Below are 26,173 nucleotides of genomic sequence, written 5' to 3' on the forward strand. Positions count from 1 at the left end.
ACAGGTTGAAATGGTTTGAGATTGCTGGCTCAGACTCTGACTCAGTATACTGACCATTCACTACTAACAGCTTTATATAAAAGATTTGTTTGGGCTATAGTACATGCAAAGGAGGATTTTGGGGGTTTTTTGTTGTTGTTGGGTTTGTTTGTTTTTTTTTTTGAAGAGGGAAAAGGAAGCTTATCTTTAAAGGAAAAAGCAATGAAAGACTTCAAACTTATTTATAAAGTAATAAAAGAGAGAAAACTTACCTAAAACACATGCAAAGGAGGATTTTTTCTTTGAAAAGGGAAAAGGAAACTTATCTTTAAAGTTAACAACAATGAAAGACTTAAAATGTGTTTATAAATTAATAAAAGAAAGGAAACTCATCTAAAGTGCAAAGGAGGATTTTTTTGTTTTTTGTAGAGGGAAAGGGAAACTTATCTTTAAAGTTAAAAGCAATGAAAGAATTAAAACGTATTTATAAAGTAATAAAGACAGAAAACGTATCCAAAGTGCATGCAAAGGAGGATATATTTGTTTGTTTATGTGTGTGTGGTACTGGTGCAGCTCGGTTGCTTCAGCTGTGGAGCTCTGCACCCGGCCTGTTAGCAGTAGGGGGTCCACATCTCTGGCTTGTATATGTGTCAACAAATTGAGCAGACATGAAAGACTTAAAACTACACAAAAATTAGAGACATAAATCTCTAAGAAGCGATAAAAAGAGTTCAGACTTATCTGTAACCTAATGAAAGATTAAGGACTTTAAGTGAACCGTGTACCAGGCCTGGTTTCCGGCAGGAGGGTCACATCTCTCGGGTGTATGGACTGGCCATACACCTTCCATAAACATCTCTGCAACTGACATGAGAGCAGAGGGTGAGAGATCAGCTGCATGGTGCCCGGAGAGGCTGTAGAGAAAACTAGTATAAATAAAAATATTAAAAATAGTGACTAAAAATAGTCAGTGTATTAGGGATGGAGGACTGAGAGGCAGAGATGGAGAGCTGAGAGGAAGAGGAGGAGAGCTCAGAGGCAGAGGTGGAGGGCTGAGAGGAAGAGATGGAGGGCAGAGAGGCAGAGGTAGAGGGCTGAGAGGCAGAGATGGAGGGCAGAGAGGCAGAGGTAGAGGGCTGAGAGGCAGAGATGGAGAGCTGAGAGGAAGAGGAGGAGAGCTCAGAGGCAGAGGTGGAGGGCTGAGAGGAAGAGATGGAGGGCAGAGAGGCAGAGGTAGAGGGCTGAGAGGCAGAGGTGGAGGGCTGAGAGGAAGAGTTGGAGGGCAGAGAGGCAGAGGTGGAGGGCTGAGAGGAAGAGATGGAGGGCAGAGAGGCAGAGGTGGAGGGCTGAGAGGCAGAGGTGGAGGGCAGAGAGGCAGAGGTGGAGGGTTGAAGGGACCACGTCAAACTAGTTGACTTATTGTCCTTTCTGATCTGTGCTTCCCGTTTAACTGAACTGATCATCATATTTCAAAATTGCGTCATGAGAGGCTTTGCACTGATTGGTATAAGCTTTGAATGCCTGCTACACAGTATTATTAACTTAGTACAGAACAAATGTAAAAACTCAAGCAATAGTGGGACGGTGTCAATTATTAGTCGCCTAGCAACAGCAGGAGTAACTGCAGCACATCATATAAAATCTTAGTTAACTAATTAGGGCCACCTGGTGGACATTCAAGAGCTTCAGTCCTTCCCACAGATAAAGATTTTTTTGTTTTGTTTTGTGAAGTAAAACAGGAAAATGTATGCAATGCAAAAAATGCAACATATCTCATGATTGTGGTGGTTTTATCACCTCAGCCACAATTTCCTGGTAAACCTCCTAAAGCCCGACCTGAAGGCCTTAGCTGACGGAAATTAATAAAGTAAATCAGACTTGTAATGCTCCAGCACACACTTTCACACTAACACCCATGATTCGCACCAATCAAGCTTCCACACTGGCCTCTGAAATCGCAGCAACACATTAAAACATAGAGCACCGACCGTGACAGAACCAAACGCACATGATACGTTGTGATCCAGGTGGCGCATGAAGACCTGCAGAAGGACAAAGTCAGTGGGTCAGCCGCCAGAAATTTTAATGTTACTGCTGCTCCCGGGAGAGGGATAGCGGATGCCCTCCTCTTCTCACTCCTACAGAGACTTCAGTCTTCGGGGCTGCAGACTCCCTGGTAGGAGCTGTAGGACTGTGTTTTAACCCAGGATGGGACACAGAGACATTGTGCCTCCCACCATGTCACCAGCAGGAAAAGCTTCATATTTTCATCTTCACATGAAAAGCCTCACAGATCAGCTGAGGCTCCTCCAGAGGGATGGAAGTCGGGCGCATTGCTGAGCAAAATCGTTCCACTCTATCATATCTCTATCAACGTCCAAAATCAAACTTTAACTGGTACCCTTTAGCCTAAATGCAAATACCGGTAAACTGTTTAACGAATAACTAACAAAGAAAGTATCTATTTCCCAAATATAATCGTTCAAGGATCTCTCTGAAGGTACAGGGTTTTAAACTTTCAGCACTCTGTGACTCGTTACATCATGGTTGACACAGTGGCACATGACTAGAAAGTCTACTTTCTTTCTCTCACATACATATTTCATATTCACATTTTTGCTATGTGTGTCCTACATGAGACACACAGTACACACACAGTATCAGAATTCAAGTGCTTACCTGCTGGCCTGGGGTCTCTCCTGCCTCCTGCTGGGCTCTCTGCTCCAGTAGATGTGGTCATGAAGGTGAGAGGGCACACCAGACATCTGCAAATATCAACAAACAGTTTAGGAATAAATTCATTTGCATTCAACACAACTTTATTTAACTGAAACTAGCTATGTTCTACTCTGTATTTAAATGTCAGTTTCTTTATTAGCTGCAACGCCACAATAAAGTCGATTAAACACTAAAACTCAATACATGGCAATTAAAACTGTGGTCTCATTGGAGCACAAACTACTTTGTCACACAAACATTCATGATGCTTGGTTCAATAATGAATTTATTAAAGGTCCTCTGAAAATATGACCAAATCTGCTGGATCGAAAATCGGGACTGTGTGTGAAGTGTAAAATCTGAATTTGTCGAGCAAGTAAAACACACATTCATTCATTCTGCCAATGATGTAATTTTGAGACATTTTATGTTGTGATCCACATAGTGGAGGTTTTGAGGTTCTGTGATCCTCCACCACTAGGCGGCAGAATTATTTTCTGGTTCTGCCACAGTAGCTGACTGCATCTAGGGACTTAGGTGAGCCTGACAGACATCATGATGAAAACATGACTAGACAGGAAGAATTGCCCACTGTGCCTGCATTAGTAAGTCGCTTGAAAATGCCTATCTTGCTTGACAGTAAGAAAACAAATAGGCCAGTTTATTTGTTAAAAAAGATACTTCACAAGATAAGTAATTGGATGGTCTTATAAAAACTTTAGCTTTACCCTACTCACATAATATAACTTTGGCTCTGTTTGACCTGTTAGCTAGGTGCCATTTGCTGTGCAAAGTTTAAGGGATGACTTAAGTATTTATAAACCTACGCATTTTGGTGTCTAAATTACTTATAGGTACAAATAGGTTTAATATTGGCCCATCGCCTCAGCTGATAGCTGGGGCTATATTGCTTGAGGGCAAGTGTGTCTACCAAAGTAACGTGAGGTCCACTGAAAGTGCTTGCTCATGTTGCTGATAGCTTTAGGTTTTTATGACAACATGGAAAGGATCCGTTCAGAGGTGGACTTTTTGTGAAAGACTAAGATTGTTTTATTATATTATTTTATTATTTTTTGTATTGAACTAGAATCTGCCATTATATCACACTCTTCACAACCACCAGACTCCATTGACAAAAACAATTATTTTAGTTCAGAACACGGGAAGGTTAACATGTTTGTGTTATTGTGTGACTTGGTTCAGATCTGACTTAACCCTTCAGGACACCAAACACACTTGTTAATAAAAAGGTTGGTTAAAAAGTGAAACTGGTAACAGTAGAGTTAAATTCCAGTTTGCAGTTCTGTTATTAGTTAGATTAGACTGAAAAGATAATGATATCTGTTTCAATATAATTTAAATAACCCACATTTCTTCTGCCACGTCTTAACATCCGATTTTATATTTTTTTGCCAGATCAGATCGACACACCCATTGCGTGCTGCCAGCCGATCAGAGACAAAACGAAACTGTGTGAAACATAGTGGAAACCAGGAGTGTTCCAGTCCTTGCGCTATTGTGGCAATGAACAAGGTTTCTTTGAAACTTCAATTTGTACCATCCTACAGTGTCCTGGTACTCCCAACCATATTCTCTTTTCCCCTCCCCACGTAAGATCACAAGGGAATCGCCCAATTACATACGGCAAAAAAAAAATCTGAAAGGAAAACATAAGGAAAAACCCAGGACGGCAATCTCAGATAAGACAAGAGAAGCAAAACAGGATTTTGGAATAGATGTGACTGACTGATAACTAATGGAACACGCATACAGTAGATACACAAGGATTAATTAGTTACTGAAACACAGGAGCACAGGAAAAAAGGCAAGAAAAGACAAAGCCAAGAAGTGTTAAATAAAACATTAAACATGAGGATAAAACCTATAAAATAAAATGGAAAAGAATGGTGCACCATCCAATTCTTTTTGTAATCATCAACTGTGAGGAAAAAATAATTAATGTATTAGAATAACAGTGTAAATGACACTATCTTTATATACTTTACACAGGTTTTTTGAAAGAAGGGAGAGCTTCTTGAGCCTTGGCTTCCTGTATTGACTTTGCTGTACCGTTGCTGAAGTGGCTCACACAGCCTGCTGGGCAATCCAGAGTCATTTGACAGGAACTACCGTAAATTCCCAAATCAAACCAGGAAATGTGCAAAGCCACTGCTGTCAAGTTCTGATCCAGGTGGACATTTACAAACTGCCTTGGTGCCATTGATGGCAAACTTGTGATGGTAAAAGCACCAAAGGATTTTGGCAAGCTCTTCCTCAACTAGACAATACATAACCTCTATTGATTTTTTTTGTTGTTGTTGATGCTGAGCACTGTGTCATGGTCGGCAAAACTTTGGATGTGCCAGCTAACTGCTCTTTACTGGGGTCAGGTGTAAACATGCCATACATGTGGGGGGCCATGGGGGGTGCTACATTCCCCTTGAAGACCGACCTTCTTTTCCTGGGATCAGTATACCAAGTTAGAGACAGATTTTCATGCTTTGGATGCTGGAGCAGTTACTGGGATGCTGGTTGAGTCTGCAATTGGCATTCTCGCATTAAGATGGTGGGGTGTTCCCCACCAGGATCAAGGTGAAGCCAGAACCCAAGATCTCAAAACCCAAGGTGGATGAAAAGGCAGAAGAAAATGGGGATGCACCACCACCTTTTTAAAACATACTTGCAAACTAAGCAATTTTTTTTACCTACCCTGAGGACCAAGTGTCTTGGTGAGGAGCAAATGTTGGAGTTATGACATGTGGGTACACTGACATTAAGTGATTTTAACTCCTTTCACATTGCCAGGAGATGAGTTTGCTTTTCTGTTTGTTTTTTGTGTGTGTGTGTGTGTGTGTGTGTGTGTCACGATTGTCTAGTTCATCAGGACTTAAGTTTATGACCAAATACTTGCTAAACTTATGACATTTATTGTAATATACTGCAATTTGATCTTATTTGACTGATGGATGTGAAAAAGTGGAAATGTACTTTGCTTTCCGAATATACAGAAAAGAGATGTGCTAAAGAAAACACATGATAAGGTCCAGCACATTTGTTTTTAAAAGACACCTTTATTGTTTAACTTTCAATGAGTGGCCACAGTATCAGATCACAAGTTAGGCATGTACGCATCAGTGAGACAGTCTCTACTCACTCTACTGAGTGGAGGTATAAATAGGTACTGTGCAGTTAGTGTGGATTGTGTGGATTAGTGAAGAGCAATAGCCTCTCACCTGCTCTAACATGGGGGATTGCTACACACACGTGTGCATGTGCGCACGCACACACACACAAACTACTTTAGTAAGATGTGTTATTAACTGGAGCTATAGTGACTGCTTGGGCACACCAGAGATTCATCTGTATGGAGAGATAGTCATCTGTATGGGGTAATGTTGTAATAATGAGATTTTATATAGAGATCTAGATATAGATGTAGTTATAGATATAGATTTCAAGCATAAGCGTTCTTCAATTATTGGTGGAAACTGGTAGAAATCAAATTTCATAGTAAGAACAGGGCAGTAAATGAATCAGGTATGTATGAAAGAAAAGTAAGTTTCTTCCGGTTCATTTTGCTGCAAAAGTTTTTTAATAGAAAGTCTATTTTAATGTTGCTCCCTCTATGCCTGACCTCAGTTTTGATAAAATTCTGGCTACAGCCCTGAATGCAAGAAAATGTTCCACCTTGAACCTCTTTGGGCAGTGAGTTTTACCCCTAGTCATAGCTACTTAATATCAGCCATTAAATTTGAAGGCAACAAAACATCCCTTTGTCGATCTGAGTTTATGTGCACGTACACACACACACACACAAGTGTGTCTTTGGTGCACTCTGGTACTTAAACAAGTAGCACCCATGCCCATCATTACATGTAGCATACAATATTTATTGCTGATTGAAAATTCTGAATTCGGTAGATGTGATTTCCTGTATTCTGGTGCTTTGTTGGGATGGCCAGCTGGAGAAGGGCAATACCTAAATTTGTTCAGATTCATAGCCTTTTGCTTTTTAATTTATTGAGGTAGTGACTTCACGCAACGACTTAGGCTTCAGGGCCCCTTGACATCTTGGGTCATTCAGGCTCATTCAGTAATCCATCCTTGCTTTGTCTATGCACACAAGGTGTCTAGTTTATACGCATGACTCAAATACTGGCAGACAAATATGTAAAATATATATATGTATATATATTTTTTATTCTCTTGGGGCCCCCTGGTCATCCCAAGCAGCCACTTAGTTCACTTATGCCTCGGGCCAGCTCTGGGACAGTATCCTTTATTTCACACTCATGTTTTACATTTGTCCTCCACAGGACCACATTAAGAACCCCCACCCCCATCCCACGTGTTTGTGCTGCTGCATTTCCTGTAAGCCAATCACCACAGGGATTCGTCCCAAGGGAGCCATGGCAGCTCATTAAGATCCAATTAGTGCTGACGTCACTAAGCTGCTTACAGCAGCAGGTGAATGGAGGGAGAAACTGAGAAAGATTTGTTTACATTGATGATGGACTAAATGATTTGCAGATATTAACATGACAACATGTTTTGGTAGAAAATAGAATACTATCTAAGATTACTAATCCGGATTCTCTTATAGTGTGGCAGCCTAATCTGGATCTTTGAGGGATCTAAGGAGCTGAGATGGAGAGCATGGGCCAGGTCAGTGCTGCATGATGAACACATGATAATTCTATAAGTTGACTAGTTTGCTGGTGGACCTCATTCTGTCGAGTTATGTGTAGAAGGTTACAGATGCACATTCTGACAATGTGTAAGACAGTGAGTGAATAATGTAATTCTGATACTATTGTATGATAATAACCTTAATAAATGGTCAGTGCAGAGCACAAATACATACACAAACAAACAGGGGTCTACACCATATTCTTAATTCATTTATGTACTCACCATAGTATGGAAAGCTTAAAGGGTCTCATTTGAACTGTAGCTGCCTGATCAGTAAAGATGAAGGGCAGACCTACTAGTCAAACTTGGATTGCCTTTGCTGTTTCTATAAGTAAGAAAGTCCAAAATATGTATGGGAGATTTTTTTAGATTATAAATATGAGTACATGTTCAAATATGTTAAATATGCTACTCAAAATAGCTGCTCATTTGTTGACTGTGATAAACCTGCTGTTACTGTACTGTTCCAAGGGGTGGCAGCAGAATACCATTTATAAATTAATCATTTCCAGTTTGAAAAAACAAAACAAAACAAAAAAAACAACAAGCCAGTGTGCATGTTTGTGTGTGTGTAGTGTCTTGGTTAGGTAGTAGCCACCATGTTCCACCAGCACAGCTTCAATTCACCATGGCATTGATTCTACAAGTTCTTAGGACTGTACTGGAGGGACAGAATTCCATTATTCCAGATGATATTCCCTCATTTGGTGTTTAGATGACAGTGGTGGACAGCATTGATCCATAATCAGGTACCAGGTACCACTGATGGTTCGTTATATACAACAATCTGGAAAGGCACTATTGTAAACTGTTTGGATAAGGACAGCCACTTCAAAAATTCATAATTGGCAGATTGGATGAAGTCAACATGAGTTTTAGATGCCAATAAATAAAAAAAATAAATAAAAGAAAAGCTTTATGGAGGCTGAGAGACCTGTACAATCTGAATCTAAAGCCAATAGTAGGAGGGTCCTCTTCATCTCTGCTGGCTTCTCTGCAGGCAGTTGACTAGCTCTGCTGGGTTCTCACAGCAGTGGCTCAAGGCTGGTTCCACCCCTTGCCTTGGTAGTCCTTACAATATCCATTATTGATGTTAGCTTGCTGTTTAGATGGGTCATTCTTAAAGGCAGTCTTGAACCCCTTCAAGTAGACTGGGTCCACATCTGATACCTCCGTGGTGCAGTACAGGTCATCAAGCTCAGTCACATATTTGCAGTATTAAGTGTGTGATATTAGAATGATATCAGAGCATTTAATTAAAAGTAATTTAATTCATACTGCAACAATTCACCGTTGTTTCAAAAAGCTTTGCAGAAAAATGCAGAGTCCCAAAAGGTTTATCCCATTCTGTTACTACTGTTCCCAATTATATGCAGTCAGATGTGGTTAACGTGACTTGTGCTCCTATCAGCCCAGAGTCATCTTTATAGCCTTTTGATTCTTGTACACTGCCCAGCCAGAATATTAAGTCACACAGTCTTATATTTCCTTGGACCGCCTTTGGCTTTGATTACAGCCTACATTTGCCGTGACATCATTTTGTTGAGCTTGTGGAGTGTCACAACATTTATTTCTGTTGAGGGTTACATACATTTTTCGCCAAGATCTTGCATTGATCATGGGAGAGTCAGCTGCTGCATAAAGTCTTCTCCAGAACATCCAAAAGATTGTGTTGGCCAATTCATGTGTGAAAATGATGTCTCACACTCCCTGAACCACTCTCTCACAATCTGAGCCTGATGAATCCTGGCACTGTCATCTTGGAATATGCCCGTGCCATCAGGGAAAAAACAATCGATTGATGGAAAAAACCTGGTCGTTCAGTATATTCAGGTAGTCGGCTGACCTCATTCTTTGGGCACATTATGTTGCTGAACCTAGACCTGACCAACTTAATCAACCCCAGATTATAACACTGCCCCCACAGGCTTGTACAGTAGGCACGAGGCATGATGGGTGCATCACTTCATCTGCCTCTTACCCAGATCCACCATCACTCTGGAACAGGGTCAATCTGGACTCATCAGACCACGTGACCTTTTTCCTCTGCTCCAGAGTCCAATCTTTATACTCCCTAGCAAACTGAAGCCTTTTTTTCTGATTAGCCTCACTGAAAAATGGTTTTCTTTCTCTACAGCTCTTAGTACTAATTCCTTGAGTTCTCTTCAAAATGCCGGTGGAAACGCTTTTACTTTCACTATTAAACACAGCCGTGAGTTCTGCAGTTGATTATTTACCATTTGATTACACCAAACGTTTAAGTGATCTCCTATCCTGATCAATCAAGATTTTTTCCAACCATATTTCTTTCTCGAAGATGTTGGTTCACCACTATCATTCCAGGTTTTGATAATGAGTGTATAGTTCTTAACCCAATTTCAGTAGTTTTAGCGATACCACTTTTCCACCAGAAGGAAAAGTAGCAGGTCTACACAGGTTTTTAAAACTCAGGTAAACCTGCTTCCTTCCCATTTCCCGCAGGCAAGCCCCTCTGTGAGTTTTATCTAAAGCTTTACATTGTATGTCACTGACATCACGTTTTACACCACAAATGTGCTGAAAAAAGTTGTAACAAAAGAGAAGAAAACAATAGACCCATGTGAAAGAAGCTTCTATAAAATGCCATTGATTTTTGAGTGTCACAACCCAATGGGATGTATGCCCTAGGCGATCTATATATCACTGTCTCTCTAAACATTTAGTGTAATATATGAACATAAAGCCTTAAACGTCAACAAAATTACTCAACCATACACCTGAATTCAAGTCCCTCCGTTGCCCTTGTTGACTCTCTCTGTAATCCATGGTGTCAGTCCAGGCAAACTCTAGGGCCACTGGCGCCACAGCACTTCTCAGTTACTCTGGCTGCCCCCCTATATTTTTGGAGATACTTTCGATTATGGTCATATTTTACAAACTACATCTTTAATCATGACAAGTGCTCATCATGATACTGATACATGAAAGGCTTATCACAAACTGCAGTGATTTTAAAAACTGCTGGCAAGGGTTGCACTCCACCACCATCTTTACATGAGCTAGTCTGTCCTCTTGTCCCAGTGTTCATCATTGTTCAAATCTACTACTACCTTGTGTTGGTAAGAATACATCTTGATAATTTGACCTGTTTTTGTTTCCACTGTCTTCATGATGATTTACAAGATGGTTGGTTCAATTCACACACATACATTTATCAAGACAAGCCTCTTCAGTTACTGTACGATGTGTCTGAGTCCACAGACACTGTATATAAGGTTAATACTCTTCAAAAATGTTGATCTTTGAGACCTTTAAAGCCTTTAAAAACATGATGAAATGTTTTGACCTTAAACCAACAGCTTCAGTGAACTGTGTCTCTGTCACTTGTTTCTGCTCTATGTAACTTCGCTGAGAGGGGAGGATCACAGCGCTTACATGTTAATTTCAACAAACAAGTTTTCCATACATAATATCTTTATAATGTCATGAGTTATGTGTGTAATAGTACCTACGTACAAACTGTAAAGGCTGACCTTTGTGTTTTCTTTCACAACAGTTGACACCCCAGCTGATCATGGCTGTTGGGACAGCTGTGATTGGCTCTTTCCAGTTTGGCTACAACACTGGTGTCATCAATGCTCCTCAGAATGTGAGTATTTTGTTATGTGAAGGAAAACTGAGAAAGGTAAAAGGACAATGAAGTCTGTCAACAAAAAAACAATACACAAAAATGCAATTTTATCCAAGTATTATTTTTTCTTCATTCATATAAATTCATATAATCTAGCAAATAATAACATTTCTGATTAATTTGGTTAGGGTTAGGTTTTATAACCCAATAATCCAATTACCATTTTATAAATATTTCCTATCTGCACTTTACAAATAGAAACACATTTTTTTACCCCCTGCCAGACTCAGGGAAGCATATAAATACCTCAACTCAGAGCTCATCTCATCCAGAGTTTGGCGGTTCAAAAGTCAGAGAACACATGTTGAATTGTCTCTTAGTGAACAAAACAAACTGAAACTATAAATGAAGGGGGGTCAAAAACAGACAAATAGACAAACCCTTTCAGAAAAACTGAGAGGGGCAACGCCTAGACACCTTGTAGGGTAGTACCACAAGCTTAAGAAGAACAAGTTTGCTCCTTTATCTTGGAGCAGATAACTTACTCCTTCTGTTGCTTCTTATTTTTTTTTAGCAATGGATGCAACGCTCATTATTTTAATGCAGCAGAGATGTTATGCTTTTAAAAGAGTGAGACAAGAGGAGGTTTTAGGACTGTGGCAAGAGTATGTGATGACCCAATGTGGGAAAATTGCAAGTAAGGTGGGGTAGAATAGCATTACACATAGTAGAGGTGGCTCTCCTCCACCTAGCCTGCTGTTTACCTATACTGGAATGTCTTATGGTAAATAATAATGCGTATGCTGCTATAGTGGTAGTTGCGGGAAGAACACTGAGAAACACACAAAAAATAATTACTTATTTGGGAATCCCAAATGTTGAATAAAATGCCTCTTCAGTGTCTGCTTTACTGAGCACAGCTTTGGTGGAGGTTACCTAGTTGACAGTGACTCGTCTGATAGTCACTCATCAAGACAAAAACTGATGAGTGCTCAAAAATTTCCTCCATCAGGAGGGAGCAAAAGACAGAAATGTCAACAGGGCCCAAACAGAGAAAGCATAGCTTTTGTAGTGATGAAGACTGCAGTATATCAAAGAAGCAATCAGAATGAACAGGGTGTGTCATTCCCCCCATTCTTAAGCCTTCAGATGTGTTTGGAAGTGAAGTTAGAGATACCATAGAATGTAAGACCCCAGCATACATATATGCAACATACATTGCATTAACAGTCCATAACTGGATATCTTATCTGGAATAGAAACTAAATTTAATATTAAAAGGTAATATTAACATGCTAACAGCTCACAATGACGATGTTTACATGCTGGTGTTTATCAGGCAGAATGTTCACCATCTTAGGTTGACAACTAACTAAAATACTAGCAGGTGCAAATGAGCACAATTACTGTATTACCTGCCAAAGCATAGGGTAATTAAAATGCTGGCCTGCTTGTGGTGCTATACAGAAACTTGGAGGTTCCTCTTCTGGGGACTATGAATGTCTGTACCAAGTGTTACCGCAATCCATCGAACAGTTGTAGAGATGTTTCAATCTGATCAAAAATAACCTAACGATAGTTGCTAGTACCAAAGTTTAAGGTTGGTGAAAGACTTCAGTCTGGACTTCAGCGGTGGAACCACTGACCAACCAACAATGTGAAGTGCTATGTCATTAAAGATCAGACAAGCAAGTTCGATTTGTCTTTCTTAGACATTGAGCCAACCGTATGTTCTATGTTTTAGATCATTGAGAACTTCTACAATGAGACGTGGACCAGCAGGTTTTCAGAGTCCATCCCTCAGAGCACTTTAACAGCTCTGTGGTCGCTCTCTGTGGCCATCTTCTCAGTGGGAGGAATGTTTGGCTCCTTCTCTGTTGGCCTCTTCGTCAATAAGTTTGGCAGGTATGACTCTTCCTATGATCAACATTATTAATTACACCTTCCTTTAAAATTGACAGAAAGACCCATTAATGAATGCTCTTATTATCTCTAAAGGAGGAACTCCATGCTCATGGCCAATGTGCTCACCTTTATTGCTGTTGTGTTTATGGGCTTTTCCAAGCTGGCTGCCTCCTTTGAGATGTTTATCATCGGACGTTTCATAATAGGCATCTACTCTGGCCTCTCCACTGGCTTTGTGCCCCTTTATGTTGAGGAAATCTCCCCCACATCTCTCCGTGGAGCATTAGGCACTCTGCATCAGCTTGGTGTAGTGATCGGCATTCTCATCGCACAGGTAAGATCCCCCAGTTGAACCACGATTGCCCTCTTCATTTTCTTCATTCAGAAGCTTTATTATGAGAAAAACATCTCTATATAGTGTGATATTGAAGTTTCATACTGACAGTGCACATGTGGTCTTGGTAGAGATGCTAGCTTAGAATGTCACTATGAGAAGCCTGACATTGAAAATAAAAACTACCTAATCAGGACAATTTTGACAACAGGTGTGTTTATTTAGAGTGGCAGATTGGAAGGGCCACTTGAGGCTGGCTCCAAAAGTGAGTAAACCCTATAAACATGTTAACATGCACAACTTAAAGCTGGGGTAAGGGAAGTCCATTAGCTCAGTCGGTAGAGCAGTTGTCCCATGTACAGAGGCTTTGTCCTCACTTCAGCGGCCCCCTGGTTCGAGTCCCTGCCTGGGGCCCTTTGCTGCCTGCCTGCCTAACAAGTTTTTAGACCCCTCTAGCGATTCTTTCTCATAAAAGCGACTAGCAACAAATCTAGCAACTTCTTTTGGTGACATTGATGTGAAAGCACGTATCGTTCCTGCTCTTCTCAGTGAGCAGCAGGTGCTGCCGTGGCCCCTCTCCCGTCCCAGAGCACTCACAGGTGACCCAGTCCTCACTCTGCAGTCCCTCCTAGTTGTAGTCAGAGCTGGAGGAGATGTTCACCTCTCCGCATACATAATGTGAGCTGCGCATGCGCGAAGCCACCCCTGGCTGATCTGATATAAATGTAAAAATGTTTATGTCTAAACTAAGTCACTGCACTAATACATTTATTTGTAGTTCTAAGCATAATAAGGGTGTTTTTTACTCCCTTTTTGTCCTGACCACAACATTATTCTTCCTTCCTACAGCGCATTAAAATTAAATGCACATGGCCAGTTATGTCAGTGATGACATCATTTATTGACTTCTAGTGACTTCAACAGTGCCTACCTGCAGGGTCTATTGTTTACTACAAGAATGGCAGAGAATCTACAGCCACACTTTGCATCACCAGTGGCACCTACTACAGCTCACACTGCTGAAAAAGAAACAAAAGAAAGACTGAACTCAAGAAGGCTACCAAAAAGGTAGTTAGACAGCACAAGAAGTAAAACAACGGTCAACACCTGAATGGATTTTCAACGATGGAGCCAAGTGATGGAGTCTGAAGATCTGAACACGGATGCCATTTTAGTGGTGTTTCAGTTGGATAGGTAACGTTAATGATCTAGATTTTTTTTGATGGGGAAATGTATTACTACTAGGGGTGGAATGGTTCACAAAATCCACGGTTCAGTTCATATCACGGTTTTGTGGTCACGGTTTTCGGTTCGGTTCGGTATACACTGATCATTAGGAAAATCATTAAGTCTTGTATAGTCAGGTTAAAACTGAAAAAATTAGGCAGTCTGACATTTGATACATCATTGTGACAGTCTTAGGTTAAAAGTAGGTAGATTCTGGCACTGCAAGAGAGGTGATATTGCTAGTTCCAACATGCTTTTCATTTTTTTGGCAAAGAAAGTTATCTTTAACAAATGCTACGAACAAGTAGTTATTCACTGTCACCAATGTAATGTAATGGGCAGTCACAGTCAGGAAACTTTCAGTAGCCCTGGAGTAGAGCTGGAAATAAATACAGTTCCTTTTAATGATTTGAGTCATTATGAGTCACTCACTTAACTGAACCGGGTTGTGCGAGTCACTTGAGTCAGTATTGCCCAATCACAATGGAAACTCAGTCCTAGCCCATTGTCTCTTAACCAATAACGTAGTAAAAAACACTGCAATAAAACAATATATACATGACTGGAAAAATAAGAGATACTAAAATAAAATAAAACAAAATAAAACAAATAAAAAATAGAGTACTGAGGTAGGAACGGTGTAAATGGATAAAGTTCCCAAATAGATATAATAATAGCCTACTTACAATATACTACTTAATATTTATACATAATAATTATATATAAATTATTTATTTCGCAAAAATTGATCAACCTAATTTCATTTTATTATTCTACATTTATACACCAAACCTACACTAGCCTCTGGGTACCTGCAGAACATTGTGTAACATTATGTTATTTCAGAAGTGGAAGAATGGCTTCTGTTGTACACTGACCGGTATGTGCTTTTCACGCTGACTGGAGGAAGTCCAACCCAGAGACTTTACTCGCTCATCTGCTACTCATTCAGAACGTAGCCGGCTGTTTGCACTATCCTGCTCTTACTCGAGTCGCGGGCGTTTCTGGCATCGTGGCTCGCGAGCTAGTGCTATGACGAGTCGGCTGTGTTTCACTACTGTTTACATTCACGTTTACATTGCACTACTGTTACTTGCCTTGTCTATTTATGTCATTTATAATTTATGTCATTTATAATGTCAAATTGTACAGTTGTCTATTTACTTTTCTATTTTTTTCTATATATTTATACATGTTTATTCTTTTCTATATGTTATGTTAAGTCACTAGAGGTTGAGAGTAACGAAATTTCGATTCTCTGCTTGTCCTGTACATGCTGCAGAATTGACAATAAAGTTGACTTTGACTTTGACTTTGACTTTTCCGGCATCGAATCTCGCAAGCTAGCCCGCGAGCCATAGACATAATATACGTATGTTATGTTTATAATGCGAAACACAGCCGACTCGTAGCTCTTCTTCTTGTTCACTGGCGGTTGGCATCCAGCTCAGTGCCGCTACCTGCTGCTCTGGAGTGTACACGCTTCGCCTCCTCCTCCTTCGTAAATGAGAAAAAGAAGTTGCGCGTGCCTATGAACCGAGGGTACACACGCGCCGTGACAAGCATACCGAATATGACGGATTTTTTTTTTTTTTTGATGAACCGTTCTACCCCTAATTACTGCTCTGCATTATGTAGTCAACGTAGCTAACGTAAGCTCCTTATGTTGCTGTTGCATGTATTCACCTAACACTAACGTTAGCAGTTTTCAGCTAATGTTAGCAGCTAGCTAGCTAAAATAGCAGGCTACTGCCATATGAGACATTAACATGTAACATTAACGTTCACAAGCGGGCCAACTTTTACACTTCCTGACGTTGAATCCATATAGCAGTGTTCCAACTGTTGGATATTAGCAAGACGAATTGTATGTGAAAAGCAGACTGCTTCTTGTGTGCTACACGTGTGAAGGGCCAAGTCCACTATTCAGAGGTCAAAGGAAGATTGGAAATATCTGTGAAAATAGTTTGTGTTGTATTTGTTATCAGATTTTGTTAGATGGTATTGTGACGGTCATTCATATAGGCTTTGAACTGGATTTTTTCAAATGTACTAATGACTCCTTTTTCTGTGTCCTAGAGTTAGAGAAGGATGCATCAAATTCCAGTCTTCGAAGTCCAGTCTTCCGTTCACAACAGAACCATGCCCTGATGTTTCCACAATCTCTACAGTCTCTCTCTGACAGATGAGTATAACTTGATGCTGATTGCGACATGGATCAGACCACAGTTATAATGTAATATGTATCTTTGATGGATACATTTCATATATAAATGTGTCCTTCTTTGATATCAAGTTGGTTTGCTGTATGTGCGTGAATGTGCTCCTTAGCAGGGATACAATACAAAAAGGCATGGCATCATTTCATTTGCTGCAAAACATCAGCAGCTTCAAATACTGGTCCAACAGTCACATGTTAGCCTAATGCTTGAGACTATTGCATATTAGTAAGACTGTTTTTGTTTGTTTGTTTTTGTTAAAATAGACTTTGCATTTCATTTCATGGGCGGCTGTAGCTCAGTGGGTCGACCAGTGATCTGAAGGTCGCTGGTTCAAATCCCGGCTCTGGGCAGGTCTGAGCTACATGTCGAAGTGTCCTTGAGCGAGATACTGAACCCCACATTGCTCATCAGTGAGGGCCCTGCGATGAGCTGGCGACTTGTCCAGGGAGTACCCTGCCCTCGCCCTGAGACAAGGCTGGGATTGGCTCCAGCAGCACAACACCCCGCAACCCCTTGGAAAGGGATAAGTGGCTATGGACAATGACATGACATTTCATTTCATGATCTGAGTGTCAGCTGACCACAATAGAATGAGGGGAAACGCATTATACACCTAACAATCCCTATAAATAATTGCTTGCCACCGTTCACATAAGCTTCCTATCACCAGATTTAATTGTTTTTTACATAGCAACAGTCCTGTGTTGTCTTTAAAAGTGAAACTATGTAATTCACTTTGAAAGTGACATCTTGCCAAACCCCCAAAAAGTAGAATTGGTAAATATGAAATGACTGTAAATGGCACAATTTTGATGTGACAGAGGCTATTTCTGGTTGTGATGAGTAAAACTTTCACTGCAAAAAAATGCAACCAAAGTTGTGGTGTTATAATAACTTGAAAGTAATTTCAAGGTCTTTGAAGGGCCATTTTTATGGTAATTAATTAATTGTGCTATTCTTTCTACAGGACAATCACTGCCAAAACAGGATCGAGACAGATCCGACACCAACAGCCTGTTGGCCAACACTGATCTCTGTTTATAATAGGTCAGGAAACCACTGGATGTCCTTCCTGTATATAGTTGTTTATGCTTATTGAACTGTATTTTGTCCAAACAATGTGTTAAAAAAATGAATACAAATAAAAAAAGATTAAAAAGAAATAATAAACAAGAGTTTTACCTTGTCCAGTTGTTATTATTAGTACATTACACTTAAAAACTGTAATGGGTTGGCTGTTCATGCTGGAGGTGTAAAGAAAAGGCACTTATTTTCAATTCAATTCAATTTATTTAAACAATTTTGAGATAATGCATAACAAGGACTAAATACAGAATGACAAATAAATAGGTGTCAAGCAGAGTTCTAGCACTTGATGCTCCAAACATAGTCCTCTAAAGCAATAGATAAGCAACATGATTAGATATTTTTATGGAACAGAGCTTGACTGTCCTCAGCATACTGTGAACCTATACACCTTCAAGGGTCAATACTTAGGACATTCCTGGACAAAACCGTAGATTTAAAAATAAAAAATATAAAAAAGAAATGAGTACCAGCCCTTTATCTTTCTTAACATTTTTCAACTTACCATTTTTATTGTTAAGCACCAAAAAACAAATTCAAATGGTGAAAAACTACTTGGCAAAAAACATGACTGATTAAGGCACTTGTATTTCCAAGTTACATGCTTGGTCAATACACTGTACAAACACTATTAGTTGTAGGTGGTGTTTTTCAGAAAAAAGCACCAGTAATGTTCTACTTTAGATGCTGATCATGCGCAGTTATTTGAGCTTGAAGATCTTCTACTCTATATATGAATATCTGCTCCTTGACCTGTCACTCTCCCACATCCACGGGGACTCCACTTGCTCACAAACTGCTGGTTGCCTTCCTGCCGTCCTATCTGACGGGATGATGTGCTTTGCTTCTGCGTATCTTCATCATTGGAGTCAACAATGCTCTCATAGTGGAAGTTCTAACATGCAAAACATTGAACTACCAAGTCTAATACAATATTCACATTAGTCTGTGAATCACTGAGGGAAACAAAAAAACATGTATGTAGGCCCACCACTAATCTTGATGTTTTAGCTTGCTATATCTAATAGCTGTTGCTATCTAACCAGCAATGAGTCACACCATCAAAATACACTTGTCAAACCAATGTCTGAATGCTAACAAAGCTAGCTTGACGGCCATCGTTACTGTTGGTTATTTACGTTCAGTATGATAATATTAGGTGTTTACTTACAGGTGAATGAAACATGCAGTCAGGGCTGTAAACTAACTTTTTGACTCATCTGCCAAGGGGACCAGTAGATGAAAGGATCTACCGTCCAAGTAATTTTTTACCGGCCCAATAATAAATTGCCTCTTTTTGTTGCATATACATCTGTTTCAGTACTTTTCATGGAGATACAGTATTATATAGCAATACATGCTTAGAAAAGAGGCCAAGGTATTATTTAGAAATACATTTTAATATTTTTAATTAAATTTCATAACATAAATTGAAAACTTTAACAGTGCAAAACTTTGACAAAGGAAACACTCATTAATTACTCATCAGAACTACAGATGGGACCCATCCGATCCAGTATGCATCTGTAATCATAATCAGAATCACTGTCTTCAGCAAACACCCTCTTTGCACCACCATCCATATAGTCAGGCCGCCTGCTTCTAACTGAGCTCTAGTGCCACAGCATCACAGCTGTGCTCAGATCAAAGTCTTATTTCTGGGGAGCAGAGTTGAATAATCAGAAGATCGGAACAGAGTGTCAGACAGAGGGCTAGACCACCAATCACTTTTCACCATCTTAATGGTGCTAAAACCCCTGTCACAGTCAGCAGTGGAGGCAGGAAGGGACAGGACCCGATCGATGACAGCCAGCAGGTCAGAGCAAAGCATGACACCTGTCGAGTCGTCGCACTGAAGCCATTCCCTGTCATTTTTCCACATTTCACTGAACTTCCGCACTTATGCCTTTTTCGTCGATGTTTCGCCTTCTTTGTCACCTTCCTTTCCACCTATCTCCTCTGTGTTTTCCCCTTTGGTTCAGTCACACCAGGAATGTGCCGCCACATTGCTGCGCTCGAATCACAGTCACTGCGCCAAACATGTTGCTTCGGAGGGGAATTGGTTCTACAGCGGTGACGTCGGGGGAGCTACTTCAGTGCGACATTACAGGTGTTTCGGATTAACACGGGGCTATGTTAACTGGCGACCGTCAACCGAATGCGTCTGTGGTCACCGTAACTACAACAGATGTTGAAAACGGAAAGAGAAGACGTAGCTGTCCTCAGATCTGCCTCATTGTTCAGGTTTTCTCTGGTCAAAACATACCTGATACGTGTTTGGGCTGCTGTGTGATTAAACGTGTCTGAACCTCAGTCGCAGTATCAAAGACGCTGGTTGTTACGGAGGACGTTGTAAACAGGAAAATGGAGAGTTGCCCTTCCTGTGAATGTGTATCGCTAAAAAACCTTTATTAAAAACACGTACTCGTGACTTCTCCCTGTTTGAGTACTCTTGTAAATAAAATAATAACAACAACAACAACAAAACAACAACAACAACAATAATAATAATAATAACAATAATAATAATAATAATAATAATAATAATAATAATAATAATAAACAATTACGGGACTTGAACTCACATTCGCTGAGGGAAGAAAATATTAGCGTGGCAGTCAAACCACTATGCCAATTAAGGAACAGGAACAAAGCAACAAAGCTTTGTTAGCCAGTTACTGATAATCTGGCAGTCCAATGACATAATGCAGTTGAGACTTCATTAGTTGGTGCTCAACACCAGAGCCACCCAGGGTTGTGTTCAAAGCCATGGCTGCACTCTCAGACATCAAGAGATCTTTACTGTGAAGTCTGTGTGTCTGTGTACCTACCTACCGACCTACCTACCTAACTTACCCACCCACCGACCTGGAATTACCATCACTGAGAACCTCGAATCTTGGTCATCACACATTACCACCCTGGTTAAAAAAGCACAAAAAAGGCTCTACTCTCAACTTTCACAGAGGAGCAATAGAAAGCAATCACAAAACATCTCAAACTGGCATGGCCAGGGAGGCTCTGATACACTGATACAAGCTACAGAGCATCAGTGACATCAACCGAGCCACAGTCTGTTCACCATGCTGTCATCTGACAAAAGATACAAACTTATCTGCTGTCAGACCACTAGACTACTGAGCGGTTTAGACTCCCCAATAACTTAATTGACATGCAAAATGTGACTGTACAATGAAATTTCACCATTTTCAATGATGGAGTGCTGACAATGAGTTGAGGAGTCTCACAGCCCAGGAAATGAAGCTGCTCTGTTATCTGATGGTATGGCATTGGATACTTTTGTATATCTTGCCAAAATGGCAACAGTGTGTGCAGACTGTTAAATTTATAAATACTACATGGGCAAAATACAAAAGAAATAAAGGAATTATTGTAATGAAAAATGAACAAAGTTTCTTCAGGAACATTTTCTTTTAATTTGCTAATTTGTGGGCTGCAGCTCCTTGTGAAACTCACAATGGCAGAAACTAAATGAACAGAGTTATAAATGACAGTATAACACAAATGTTAAAAAAGGCACTGATCATTGGGTTAGGACTTGTAACAGATATGATGTTCATTGAACAATACAGTGTTGTATCCATCATGTGCTAGCAGTGTATTACGTGTGTTTTGTAGATCTTTGGTATTGAATCCATCATGGGAAATGCCTCCATGTGGCCCCTCCTGCTGGGCTTTACTCTGCTGCCAGCTGTGCTGCAGTGTGCCCTGCTGCCACTCTGCCCTGAGAGCCCACGCTACCTCCTCATCAACTGCAACGAGGAGAGCAAAGCCCGCAGCAGTGAGATACACACCTTTGAATACACATATTTTTCACAAAGAGACACATTTGACAAATGTAATTATTCACAAGAGATAAAGTGTACAATATCTTCACTGTGCTCAGATAGACTCAATACATGTTTCTTTACAAATTACTGCAGTGAAATTAACAGGCACTAATGGCTGCCAGAGAGATTAGCTAGTACCTCGTCTTTTTACCACACATATCATGCTAAGCGCACCAGACACCTGCAGTACAGTATGTAGCAGCTTCAGAAATCCCATTCCAGGCTGACATATATAACTTGAAACACTGTCCTCCAGTCTTGCTGAAGCTGCGGGGCACTGACAATGTGAGTGAGGATATCCAAGAGATGAAGGAGGAGAGCCAGCAGATGATGAGAGAGAAGAAGGTTACCATTCCTGAACTGTTCCGCTCCCCCATGTACCGCCAGCCAATCTTTGTTGCCATCATGCTGCACCTCTCACAGCAGCTATCTGGAATCAATGCTGTAAGTTGAAGAACCAAAAAGAGAACATTCTGTACTATTCCGTGTCAGACTGACGAGGCCTGTCGCACAGTTCAATTTATGTATGCCATCACAACTAAATATAACTGATAACTCCTGCAGCAATAGACAGGATGCCTGTGGAAGTGTTCTAGATGTCCATCTGGGAATGCCTCTGTATCTCAAGAAAGAGCTGGAGGGCAATGACAGGAGGGATGTATTCGCTACATGGCTAAGCCTGCTGTGTCATGGACCCAGACTCAGAGAAGCTGAAAAGCGATGAGTGAAGGGACCGTTTGACATGGTAGTATTAAGATACTCAAGCAACAACAAGCATTTCAAACATTACTTCTCAGTGGACTTATATTAGTCAAATTAGTTTATGTATTCATATAGCCCAGAACTGCAAACTCCACAGCCTCAGTGGACTCTTAAATCTATACAGTTATCCTTAGACCCTGAACTTGAGTAAGGAAAAGATCTTGTAGTAGAGTGGACTCAACAAACCTGCAAAATGACAGTTTATACAGTTTTCAATGACAAAAATATCTGATATGGGTAGATCGTAAAATGTATGTCAATTATGTTGATCCAGAAATATGACTGAACAGACAGTTCAATTTGCCTGTGGGCCTTCTTAAGACCTTGTGTTTTACCACTAAGTTAGAATGTAGAATTAGTTAGAATTTCCTTGCAGACACTGCAGATGAGACACGAGTAACATTCAGGTCTGAGAACAATCGATCAGAACAAGTGACAAGATTGATAAAATTAATTAAACTCTTCCAAGAATTTGAGGTAGGGACCTGGAGATCTATAGAGTACCAGCAGGCCCGTCATCAGGGAGGGTTAAATGGCACAGATACATTTCAATATTTTTACATGCTGAATATATTAATTATGTTTAATTGTCTTTTCAGCCCTCTCCAAAGCAGTTTCTTCTGGTGATTCGTACTGGCCCTAAACCCAAACCCTAGTAACACAAGCAATTTCCCTTCTGGGATCAATAAAGTATTTCTGATAAACAACTTGGGAGAGACAGTATCCACGGCAAGGGTTTCCCCTGATGCTCTAACATCATCAATCTGGATGCAACAGTATAATGAATTCTGTATCTGTATCTAGGCCATTAAAGGCTAATGATCAAGCGCTATGGTGAGTGCTGGGCGGTCTACCGGTTCACACCGAATACCAGTGTATATTTTTGTTATGATATGAATTTTTAATTTACCGCCATGCTGGTGTATTTCATTACACAACGTTCAGAACACTAAACACTGTTTCAGACGGGACCATTTTCAATGTTGCACCTCTAAACAGGCATGGTGTGACTGCGAGGCGTGGTGAGGGTAAACAGTGGTGCTCTGGTGTTACGTTAAGGTGAAGATGGCCTGAATTGACACTGCAGTTCATGACTTCATCTGCGGACGTCAGGATGTGCAACTGGAAAGCCCCTGAGGTCCGGGAGATGCTAGCTCTCCTCTGTCTCTGTAGCCGTCAGCTTGTTGTTGTAGCTGCAAGCTACTAACGGTAGCTACTTTCAAATTAAAAGCCCCCCGCTAGGAACCCAGTTCTAAATTTCAATGGGTTGCAATGCAAAGTTCTTATTTTGAAGACAAATTCGACCTGCTTCTGGTTAACTGTCTGTTACTTGAGGCAGCTAACGTGAGGCGCTCCGCTGCATGCTTCCTTTAATAGTGGGGGTTTAACATCGGCGTGTGTTTGACTGAGGAGGCGAGAATGTGGGCCAAGGGTCTGTAATTAAGTAAATCTATCAAGTGTCGCAACATTTCTTCCGATGCATATGTTGCACGTCACTATTCATGCCCAACTTCGTGCATCATGGCACATCACATGTTTATGACTAGCCCAGTGGCGGCTTTTTGGGAAAGAAGGAATATTAAACCTCCCTTTTAGATAGACAGGGCGGCAGAGTGCAGATTTTACCTAAATCTATCTAAAAGGGGCAAGTAATTCCTCACTGAACCAGTAGAAAATACTGTGAACACCTGATTACGCATGGAAAAAAAAAAATACCGTCATATACCGTGAAACCGAATTACTATACTACTGTATACTGTGATATACATTTTTTTGTCATACCGCCCAGCACTAGCTGTGGTTGATGTGTGTTGGGTGGGTTGATGTGAACTCTAGCATAATTAAACTAACTTTTTTCTGTCTCATGTAATCATCGTCAGGTGTTTTACTACTCGACTGGGATCTTTGAGCAAGCAGGAGTGTCCCAGCCTGTCTATGCAACCATCGGTGCCGGAGTGGTCAACACTGCCTTCACTGTGGTGTCTGTAAGTCACAGAAGAACCATTTGAGAAAATCACTAAAGGCAGAGATGCTGAACTTCAGAATGTTTGCAAACGGAATAACTTAATATTGTGCTAAGATATTTTCTGTCATTCTATGCAGTTGTTTGTGGTGGAGCGTATGGGCAGGAGACCACTTCACCTTATTGGTCTGATGGGAATGGCAGTTTCAGCAGTTTTTCTAACTGTTGCTATGGCATTGTTGGTCAGTGTTTGAGATTACCTTTACTTAATCCATTATGCTTATCCATTTATGTGACTGAAAGCCTCTGTGGTGTGCTGTGCTCCTCAGGACCAGATCAGATGGATGTCCTATATGAGCATTGTGGCTATCTTCAGTTTTGTAGCCTTTTTTGAAATTGGCCCTGGCCCCATCCCCTGGTTCATTGTGGCTGAGCTCTTTAGCCAGGGGCCCCGGCCTGCTGCCATTGCAGTTGCTGGTTTCTCCAATTGGTCAGCCAACTTCTTAGTAGGGATGTGCTTCCCTTATATAGAGGTAGGTACTGTGAATATTCGTTTAGTTTATCTTCAGACCAGAAATGCCATTAAGCTCACATTCTATGGCTTGTATCAATCACTGAAAATAAGACATGTTTGCCTTTGATGTCCCTACAGCAACTCTGTGGCCCGTACGTCTTCATCATCTTCACAGTCCTGTTGCTTGGCTTTTTCATCTTCACCTACTTCAAGGTGCCAGAGACCAGGGGCCGCACCTTTGATGAGATTGCAGCAGGCTTCCGACAGTCAGCTGGTCAAGGTGCTGACAAGTACTCTGCACCCGAAGAGTTCAACACCCTCAGGGGGGATGATCCTGATCTTTAAATCTGTCATACATACATATTCATTGTCTGATATTACCATATTGGAAATTATCCTTTGTTATCATAAGTAATGTTGCTTCAGGACCATGACGGCAACTGACTGATGATATTTTTCTGTTGTCAAAGCTTTGTGACTCAGGAAAGACACCAGGTAGCCTTTCTAACATGTTATTAACGTTGAAAAAGGATCTTTTCCTAAACCCATCCAAATAATTTTGTGTGCTGTTGGAACAACACCAACACAACAATGTCAGACAAACTTCAAGACACTAACTTGCAGCATGGTTACCAGTTACACTTTGGGTTCATTAGTGACATGTTTTAATTATCCCATAAGCTGATGTTAGGGTAGCCTTATTATGGACTCAACTTGTTTTCTTACTCTATCTCTGATTGACATGCATCTATTGTTTTTATATGACATTATGATGACTGGTACTCAGTACCAAATACATCCAACAACTATTTTGGAGGGACAGGGTTAGAGTGAGTAAGTCGGTGGACTTCAACTGAAAGGTGCCTTCTTCTTGCAGTTTGTTCGTAAAACAAACAGCCAATGGTGTCGCTGATACAGTGGAGTGTGAGCTGTCCCCGGTAAACACACCTACCTCTTTTGCTGCTTGCAGGGCAAGTTAGTAAACCAGCAGTGGGGGGATATGGTAGCAGCCTGCCCAGTGGCCACCTGGACTGTCCGTTCAGCCTAGCTTTTACACCCCCGCCAGCAAAGAGCTGATGTGGAGGATGATTTACCCCAAGTAGGAGGCCAAATATGTTGGTGTGTTTACCAGGGAAACTGCAGCTCATAAACTGGAATAGGAACTTCACTAAAAGTCAACAGAGTTTAGTGGGAAACACAACCAATGACAGCTGATTAGGCAACTAATCTGAGGCAGCATAGGGCAGGTCTTGCCAGAAAACCAGTGGGATACATAATGATGTGCTGCAGAGGAGGTTTAGTCTTCACAT

At 40.7% G+C, this 26,173-nt stretch overlaps 1 protein-coding gene across 3 annotated transcripts; it reads left to right on the plus strand.

Annotated features, from left to right (window-relative positions):
* Nucleotides 1-1,296: 1,296 nt before the first annotated feature.
* LOC119023627 (solute carrier family 2, facilitated glucose transporter member 1-like) lies at nt 1,297-25,208 on the plus strand. 3 transcript variants are annotated; one of them, XM_037105735.1, is made up of 10 exons: nt 1,297-1,317; nt 10,925-11,017; nt 12,744-12,904; nt 12,998-13,238; nt 21,413-21,575; nt 21,881-22,068; nt 24,267-24,371; nt 24,490-24,591; nt 24,679-24,882; nt 25,002-25,208. In XM_037105735.1, the coding sequence occupies exons 1-10, from the start codon at nt 1,297-1,299 to the stop codon at nt 25,206-25,208; spliced, it is 1,485 nt and encodes a 494-aa protein (XP_036961630.1). The 3 variants fall into 3 exon arrangements, with proteins under 3 accessions (XP_036961630.1, XP_036961631.1, XP_036961632.1); XM_037105736.1 differs by lacking the exon at nt 1,297-1,317 and adding an exon at nt 7,345-7,362; XM_037105737.1 differs by lacking the exon at nt 1,297-1,317 and adding an exon at nt 8,113-8,122 and having other exon boundaries at nt 10,923-11,017.
* The last annotated feature ends 965 nt before the right edge of the window (nt 25,209-26,173 follow it).

The sequence above is a fragment of the Acanthopagrus latus genome, chromosome 7 (genome assembly GCF_904848185.1).
Source record: "Acanthopagrus latus isolate v.2019 chromosome 7, fAcaLat1.1, whole genome shotgun sequence".
Lineage (NCBI taxonomy): Eukaryota > Metazoa > Chordata > Actinopteri > Spariformes > Sparidae > Acanthopagrus > Acanthopagrus latus.

Bases quoted from the DNA above. Each gene is read 5' to 3' on its own strand.
- LOC119023627 (XM_037105735.1), top strand. From the start codon at position 1,297: ATGGAGGGCAGAGAGGCAGAG. The intron at 12,905-12,997 runs GTATGACTCTTC...TTATCTCTAAAG, and splicing joins TTCGTCAATAAGTTTGGCAG to GAGGAACTCCATGCTCATGG. The intron at 24,592-24,678 runs GTCAGTGTTTGA...TGTGCTCCTCAG, and splicing joins CTGTTGCTATGGCATTGTTG to GACCAGATCAGATGGATGTC.